General features: G+C 37.3%; 1 protein-coding gene across 1 annotated transcript; it reads right to left on the bottom strand.

The window, feature by feature from the left end:
* Positions 1 to 472: 472 nt before the first annotated feature.
* LOC137653053 (serine protease 30-like) lies at positions 473 to 8,374 on the bottom strand. The gene is made up of 5 exons (XM_068386448.1): positions 8,217 to 8,374; positions 6,479 to 6,602; positions 4,837 to 4,972; positions 2,329 to 2,477; positions 473 to 658 (listed from the first exon to the last, which is right to left on the bottom strand). The coding sequence occupies exons 1-5, from the start codon at positions 8,372 to 8,374 to the stop codon at positions 500 to 502; spliced, it is 726 nt and encodes a 241-aa protein (XP_068242549.1). The 3' UTR covers positions 473 to 499.
* Between the last annotated feature and the right edge of the window lie 792 nt (positions 8,375 to 9,166).

Genomic DNA, 9,166 nt, shown 5'->3' with positions numbered 1-9,166 from the left:
AAACTGTAAGTTAGTGTGATTATTCAGAGAAGTTAAGATATATAGCAAGGCTAGCTTTAAATCATTAGGACTTAATGGCAGGGATGGCCGATTTCTTGATATTTAACCTGTTCAATTCCTCTTTCGGGGGAAAGAATTTTCTCAAATTTACTGGCGTTTTCAATACTTGGCTAATTTATTCCCTCTAGGTCCTTCTCAGCTTTATTATATGCAATTGTTGCTTCGAATGCAATTTATTTAAGCTTTTTTTAATTTTTTTTTTATTGGTGGTTGTGCATTTCCCAATAACGAATTATCCCATGACTTAGCTGTAAAGTAAATGTAGTTATTTAACATCACATATCTCTTCTAAAGTTAAGCCCTTATAACATCAACCTTTTTCTAAAATTAACGGAAGATATCAGTGGCATATCCACCCCAATGAAGTCCATACATTAAACAAGCAATGAAAAATCTATAGGTTCCCAGTGTTTGTATTAAGCAGCAGACAAATCTCTCTTTAACATAGTAAAGTCGATTGGCAGATCCAATCAGCAAAAGATGATATTTTCGTGGAGACACCAGGCAGGATTCTGGAGCATGTGCCGTAGCTCGTAATTCCGAGTTGAACGTGGCAGCGAGGAGCTACCTCGGCTATGAGCGGACCTCCGCTGTCACCCTGTGGAAGAGAGTATTATTATTATTATTATTATTATTATTATTATTATTATTATTATTATTACTTGCTAAGCTACAACCCTGGTTGGAAAAGCAGGAAGCTATAAGCCCAAGAGATCCAACAGGAAAAATAGCTCAGTGATGAAAAGAAATATACTACGAGAAGTTTAAAAGTAATAACATTAAAACAAATGGACTCTATATAATTATAAAAACTTCAAAATAACAAGAGGAAGATAAATTAGATAGAATAGTCTGCTTGAGTGTACCCTCAAGCAAGAGAACTCTACCCCAAGACAGTAGAAGACCATGGTACAGAGGCTATGGCACTAACCAAGACTAGAGAACAATGGGTTGATTTTGGAGTGTCCGTCTCCTAGAAGAGCCGCTTGCCACAGCTAAAGAGTCTCCTCTGCCCTTACCAAGAGGAAAGAAGCCGCTGAACACTTATATGAGAAGAAGCCGCTCGCTTAGATTTGTGTAGGTGTATGCATGTAGAGGACATGTCTGGGGCCTTTGCCCTGCAGTGGATTAGTTATGGCTGATAATGATGATTATTATGTGTGTGTGTGTATTTAAGCAATACATTTTTTTTAGTGGCTATCTTTTTTCCTGTGAAGGTTGGGTGGTGTTGTCGCTAGAAGGGTATGGTGTTTTGGTTTCTTAGCAATTATTTCGAGGAGGTTTTTAAGCACAGCCCTTCTTTTCCTGCTTATAGTAGACACGTGAAAGCATTCAGTATATTTTCTCGAGGTGGGCTAGGTACTTTTAATATAGTAAAAGCAAATTACAATTAATGGAAGTCTCCAAGTTTTAATAATAAGTGAGCTCAGTCCAAGTTATTTTGAGTAACCAGTGAAAGATTGAAGTTGCAATGCTTAATTAAGTGGTTCTTAATGTAGGTTGGATGGTCATTTCGGATGTGAATATTAAGTATATAGATTTTCACCTGATGCTTTGTTGACATTGTTGTTTTTACATAGATTGTGGTTATGTAAGTGCAACCTTTTGCACCCAGGGAACTTGTTGAAGAGTTATCCAAAGCGTAGACATAAGTCTTCAGGGGGGAGAACCTCTTGAAAGACTGGGTTTGTGTTTAAGAAAATGTGGCCATATGAATTGGTGTTGGGAGGCCATTCGGGGCACGGCACCATCCAGAAAAGGACAGGGTATATACACCCTGTCACAATATATACATACATATATATATATATATATATATATATATATATATATATATATATATATATATATATATATGTGTGTGTGTGTGTGTGTGTGTGTGTGTGTGCGTGTGTGTGTGTGTACATTATAACCATATTGGTATAAAAAAAAAGAATAAGAGAACAGGGATCTTATCCTTACTGATTTGCAAAAAAAAAAAAAAAAAAAAAAATACTTATTAGCATATGCGTCGGGTGTTTTAAAATAGAGAATAGCATACCTGCCTAATATTTTAGTGCCCGCATTTATCTTTTTATCTTTATAAAGGTGGTTCAAATTGTCTTAGTTTACCTATTTGGTAACAGAATGGATAAAAAACATCTAGACAAATCTCGTATATAGAATTCGTAATGTGTTCATACATATGGGAAAAGTGAAAAAAAGATCCTACGTGAAAATACAGATAAAAAAAAGTGGAAATTGAATACGTTTCCTTATCAAACTCACCTGACATTGATACTTGCCAAAGGTGTTAGTGCAAATTTTGTTCTGCTCGTCGCGAAGGTCACTTTTGAAAAAAGTGTGATATATTTTGCAATTCGCCACCGGGTATGTATCCAGGGTAACGTGTTGTAGCACCTCGGGGGAACTGGAGTCTGATTTAATGAGAAAATATTTTGAAGATAATTATTATAAAAAAATCATTGACCAACCCGTTTACAAAATGCCTGATGAATCTCCTCGTGGCTGTTGCAGTAGACAATGGAGTGAGTTTATGAAAACGCAAATTAGGATGAACTATATCTCTTATTATAGTTACAGAATAGTTACAGATGGCTTCCAACTGTTGGAACCTAGATATATGTCTACTTTAGGCTCTAGAGCCTTTAAATATGCGGCCCCGAGACTATATAATAAGCTCCTACGAAACATTCGAATGATTGAAGACATTAAGGCTTTCAAGAGGAAACTGAAGACTTTCTTATTTCAAAATTCATACAACAGTGACGATTTAACAGTAAATGAACAATACGTGATCTGAAACGATAAATCCTCTGAACGAACAAGGTAAAATGACAGCGGAGGTTCTGTAGAGAGTGGGGTTCTCCTGCTGTATGGGACCGGAAAAGCAGCCATCAAAGTAAAAGTAAAGTATATACGATATGTTTTGCAATTCTTCACCGGGTATGTATCAGGGGTATTGAAATCTGATTTAAAAAGAAAATATTAAAAAGAGTTCGAATCGGAGGAAAATCTGGACCTAATGTACAGTAGGATACAAGAGTCCCTGGTGCACCCTGCACCCACTTAGAGGGGAGTAACACAAAAGTGTAGGAAGAGCTAGCGGAGGTGGTGGGCGGGGCTAAACACAGGCAATCGCCATGCAGTAGGGGTGTTGCTGGGTACACTTACTCAGAGCAAGGTGTACCAAGAATACCTGTATCCAACTGTACATAGTTTTTTTTCTGTTCATTGTACGAGATACCAAGTCTGTGTCGTTCATTTTATATTATTAAGTCTCGTATAGTTGTAGATGAAGTCTAATAAGACTTGAGTCTTACCTTAAGACCTCATCTCTCTCTCTCTCTCTCTCTCTCTCTCTCTCTCTCTCTCTCTCTCTCTCTGTGGATTTAAATTTCAAGCTGTTTTATCCAAAAATTTCGATAATGCCCTTCCTCTAAAATTCAGTCTGAATATTATTTTTATCTTTGGTTCTTGATATTTTTTTTTTATGAGTTTTTAAGCACCTTTTTATTCTATTAGTTTGTTGTTTTTTATTACTCTAAATGGTACCCAAAATATACAGCATCTTTTTATATAATTCAAATATTTTTTGAAAAAATTTTGTTCCAGTTTATAAATTCTTATTACTGCCTATGAAAAATTATTCTTTCCCCTGAATTTTAATTTGTCTCTAATATTTCTTTTCATTCCTGACCATAAATTTTAACTTCTATTTGTATTTTTTTTCTATTTTTGCCCGTAATTTTTCATTTCTATTTCTTTTTATTCCTGCCCATAAATTATAATTTCTATTTGTAACTTTTTTTTATTTTTTATTTTTGCCCGTAATTTTATTTTGTCTTTCTTCCCGTAAATTTTAATTTGTCTAAATTTTTATTCTTGCTCAAAAATTATATATTCCTGAAGCGGCTCGAGATAAATTGTTTATGCTTTTATATATCTATGTAATTGAAATATTTGTTTATCTTAAACAAAAATGAATAACATCAAAGTAGATATTTGGTGTAGGATTAGATATACTGAATAGATTAACTGTTGATAGAAAATAAAATGGGGCAAGGAATAGTTTTAAAATATGATTTTAATAGAAAACTTACTATTTATTAAACATTTGAATCTCATATTCGTAAAATAATCGCTTTGTTGATTAAACGTAACATATATAACAATACCCTCCACGATAATCGAAGAGGGAAAACTGCCATCAAGGTCAATGGACCTTAATGACCTTGCCTGCCATCTCCCCTGCCATTTCCTCACCTTGCGTTCTCCCTCATCCTATGGCCGTGACCTTGCCTGCGTAAACGATGGACCTTGCCTGCCATCTCCCCTGCCATTTCCTCACCTTGCGTTCTCCCCCATCCTATGGCCGTGACCTTGCCTGCGTAAACGATGGACCTTGCCTGCCATCTCCCCTGCCATTTCCTCACCTTGCGTTCTCCCCCATCCTATGGCCGTGACCTTGCCTGCGTAAACGATGGACCTTGCCTGCCATCTCCCCTGCCATTTCCTCACCTTGCGTTCTCCCCCATCCTATGGCCGTGACCTTGCCTGCGTAAACGATGGACCTTGCCTGCCATCTCCCCTGCCATTTCCTCACCTTGCGTTCTCCCCCATCCTATGGCCGTGACCTTGCCTGCGTAAACGATGGACCTTGCCTGCCATCTCCCCTGCCATTTCCTCACCTTGCGTTCTCCCTCATCCTATGGCCGTGACCTTGCCTGCGTAAACGATGGACCTTGCCTGCCATCTCCCCTGCCATTTCCTCACCTTGCGTTTTCCCCCATCCTATGGCCGTGACCTTGCCTGCGTAAGCGAGGTCATCCCTGGCGAAGCAGATCGGCTCCACCCCCGGCAGGCTCATGTCCAGTGGCGAGCATAGTTCAATGAGGCCGATGTCATTGACCTGGTGATTGCAAAGGATTATCGGGTTGATAGAGGGGTGGGAAATGGAATGGTGGTAGTGGTTTTAGTGGTTGTTGGTAGTGGTGGTAGAAGTGGTTGGGAGGTTGGGTGGGTCAATATTAGCAAGTAGGGTAAATGGTATATCGCAGAGATGTGAATACATACATACATATACCAAGGCACTTCCCCCAATTTTGGGGGGTAGCCGACATCAACAAATGAAACAAAACAAAAAGGGGACCTCTACTCTCTATGTTCCTCCCAGCCTAACAAGGGACTCAACCGAATTCAGCTGGTACTGCTAGGGTGCTACAGCCCTTAATAATGCTGAATCCCCTACTGCTGCTACCTCTGCGGTCATCTAAGGCACCGGAGGAAGCAGCAGGGCCTACTGGAACTGCGTCACAATCGCTCGCCATTCATTCCTATTTCTAGCATGCTCTCTTGCCTCTCTCACATCTATCCTCCTATCACCCAGAGCTTTCTTCACTCCATCCATCCACCCAAACCTTGGCCTTCCTCTTGTACTTCTCCCATCAACTCTTGCATTCATCACCTTCTTTAGCAGACAGCCATTTTACATTCTCTCAACATGGCCAAACCACCTCAACACATTCATATCCACTCTAGCTGCTAACTCATTTCTTACATCCGTTCTCACCCTCACCACTTCGTTCCTAACCCTATCTACTCGAGATACACCAGCCATACTCCTTAGACACTTCATCTCAAACACATTCAATTTCTGTCTCTCTGTCACTTTCATTCCCCACAACTCCGATCCATACATCACAGTTGGTACAATCACTTTCTCATATAGAACTCTCTTTACATTCATGCCCAACCCTCTATTTTTTACTACTCCCTTAACTGCCCCCAACACTTTGCATCCTTCATTCACTCTCTGACGTACATCTACTTCCACTCCACCATTTGCTGCAACAACAGACACCAAGTACTTAAACTGATCCACCTCCTCAAGTAACACTCCATTCAACATGACATTCAACCTTGCACCACATTCCCTTCTCGTACATCTCATAACCTTACTCTTACCCACATTAACTCTCAACTTCCTTCTCTCACACACCCTTCCAAATTCTGTCACTAGTCGGTCAAGCTTCTCTTCTGTGTCTGCAACAGAGATGTGATAAGTAATGGTAATGCAGTTATTTAATTTTTTATTCAGTGTAACCACACGCATGCTTTATATATATATATATATATATATACACATGTATATGTATGTATATATATATATATATATACACACATGTATATGTATATATATATATATATATATAGTATATATATATTTAATATGCATATATATTTACATATATTTATATGTGTATATATAGATGTATATATATACATACATATAGGCATATATATATATATATATATATATGCATGTATTTATGTACATATGCATGTATAAATCAATTACAGACAAGTATACGCAAAAACAATGCATCACACACACAAAAAGAGTGCAAAATCTAACCACAAAATATGGCGATTCATTTTTTGCATATCCCGGATGGACTATCGTTCGCTTGACCTGCTGCTGTTTCAGTTTGCTCTTAAAAACGCTGCCGTATTCCACCGTGACCTTTGTTATCACGTTACTGTGAGATAAGAAAGGGAGATAACACCATCAAATGAATCATATTGAAATGTACATAATGATGTTTCAAAGTACATTGATCTATGGCAGTAGTGTTTACTTATAAAACACAGGTCTCTAGCTCTAAACTGAACTAGTTGTCAGATGTTTCCAGAAAATTAAATTAGTGAAATGATTATTTGCTTCCTAATGAACAAATGGAGATAACACCATCAAATAACTCATATTTAAATGTACATAATGATGTTTCAAAGTACATTGATCTATGGCAGTAGTGTTTACTCATAAGATACAGGTCCCTCGCTTTAAATTGAACCAGTTGCCAGATGTTTCCAGAAAATTAAATTGGTGAAATGATTATTTGATTCCTAATGAACAAAAGTATGGAACAGTTGCCAGATGTTTCCAGAAAATTAAATTAGTGAAATGATTATTTGATTCCTAATGAACAAATGGAGATAACACCATGAAATGACTCATAATTAAATGTACATAATGATGTTTCTATGTACATTGATCTATGACAGTAGTGTTTACTCATAAAATACAGGTGCCTTACTTTAAGTATGGAACAGTTGCCAGATGTTTCCAGATAATTAAATTAGTGAATTGATTATTTGCACTTTTAGCACCTTGAGAATTAGGTATCTGTTTGAGGCTCAAGTTGAGGATAGCAGGTTCATCCTTGCCAAGATTCTTGGACAGAATGTGTTGTACTACGCTAGCGGTATTTCTAGATTGATTTCAGAAGCAGTTCTTCTGAAAGCTATTTAACTTTTTATAAGGACATCTTATATTTTATGGTTTTAAATTTAAAATCCTTTTATTCCTTATTCATAACAGATACTAATGGCGTCAATGACCTTTGATGTCAGGATGTCAGAAACCTCCAAATCAATCAATCAGTCAATCTCAGTCTACTTTAGTTAAACTTGGTTGAAACTTATTTGGAGCGTAAGTCAGAAAATGGCCTCTGTTGCCAATCCCAGATGCATTAGCTCCTTAGAGAGAGAGAGAGAGAGAGAGAGAGAGAGAGAGAGTGTGTGTGTGTAAAATAATTAATATCGAGAGAGAGAGAGAGAGAGAGAGAGAGAGAGAGATCTGTAAAATAATTGATATTGGGTCAGAGAGAGAGAGAGAGAGAGAGAGATTTGTAAAATAATTAATATCGGGTCAGAGAGAGAGAGAGAGAGAGAGAGAGAGATTTGTAAAATAATTAATATCGAGAGAGAGAGAGAGAGAGAGAGAGAGAGAGAGAGAGATTTGTAAAATAATTAATATCGGGTCAGAGAGAGAGAGAGAGAGAGAGAGATTTGTAAAATAATTAATATCGGGTCAGCAGAGAGAGAGAGAGAGAGAGAGAGAGAGATTTGTAAAATAATTGATATCGGGTCAGAGAGAGAGAGAGAGAGAGAGAGAGGGGGGGGTTGTAAAATAACTAATATTGGGTGCGAGAGAGAGGGGGGGTTGTAAAATAACTTAAATTGGGTGCGAGAGAGAGAGAGAGAGAGAGAGAGAGAGAGGTTTGTAAAATAACTAATATTGGGTGCGAGAGAGAGAGAGAGAGAGAGAGAGAGAGAGAAAGGGAGAGAGAGAGAGAGAGATGAAAACTTACTCAGAGTGGCACAAGCAATGAGCAGCCGTGAGTACCCAGGTGCTGGAGAGAATACTGCCAGTGCATACAAAAGTGTTCCCATCCTTGACCAGCAGAATCATGACGAGGAAAGGATACTGTCCTTCAGTGGCATCGTCTCCACCAAAGATGCGTTTCATGCTAGGTGTCCAGCAGTTGCCTGTCCAGACGAATTGGGGCGAATTGAGGTGAATTTGGAGTAACATTAAATATTAGTATAGAATGGTTTTTTTTATGGCAACCAAAAGGGACAAAAGTATTAAATAGCACAATGATTTTTCATACTCTGTTAGTAAATAGAAAATTTCACATATAATCTCTCTTATCACAGTTCTTATCACAGTTCTTAACATAAGAACTGTGATAAGAGACATCAAATATTAGTAAAGAATGGTTTTTTTTATGGCAACCAAAAGGGACAAAAGTATTAGATAGCACAATGATTTTTCATACTGTTAGTAAATAGAAAATTTCACATATAATCTCTCTTATCACAGTTCTTATGTTAAGAACTGTGATAAGAACTGTGATAAGAGAGATTATATGTGAAATTTTCTATTTACTAACAGAGTATGAAAAATCATTGTGCTATTTAATACTTTTGTCCCTTTTGGTAGTATTAAATAGCACAATGATTTTTCATACTCTGTTAGTAAATAGAAAATTTCACTATAATCTCTCTTATCACAGTTCTTAACATAAGAACTGTGATAAGAGAGGTTATATGTGAAATTTTCTATTTACTAACAGAGTATGTAAAAATCATTGTGCTATTTAATACTTTTGTCCCTTTTGGTTGCCATAAAAAAACTAGTAATCAAGTGGTAAAAAAAAATGTGGGACTGGCAAATGCGCCATTTATCTTGTTGAGGAGCGAATGAAACTCTTCCTTGGCAGTACTAGTGCCTAAGAGATAAAAATCATTAGTCTTT

Source organism: Palaemon carinicauda, chromosome 14 (assembly GCF_036898095.1).
Source record: "Palaemon carinicauda isolate YSFRI2023 chromosome 14, ASM3689809v2, whole genome shotgun sequence".
In the NCBI taxonomy this organism is placed as follows: domain Eukaryota; kingdom Metazoa; phylum Arthropoda; class Malacostraca; order Decapoda; family Palaemonidae; genus Palaemon; species Palaemon carinicauda.
Note: the sequence above shows the minus strand (reverse complement) of the source record. Positions and strands in the feature narration are given on the sequence as shown.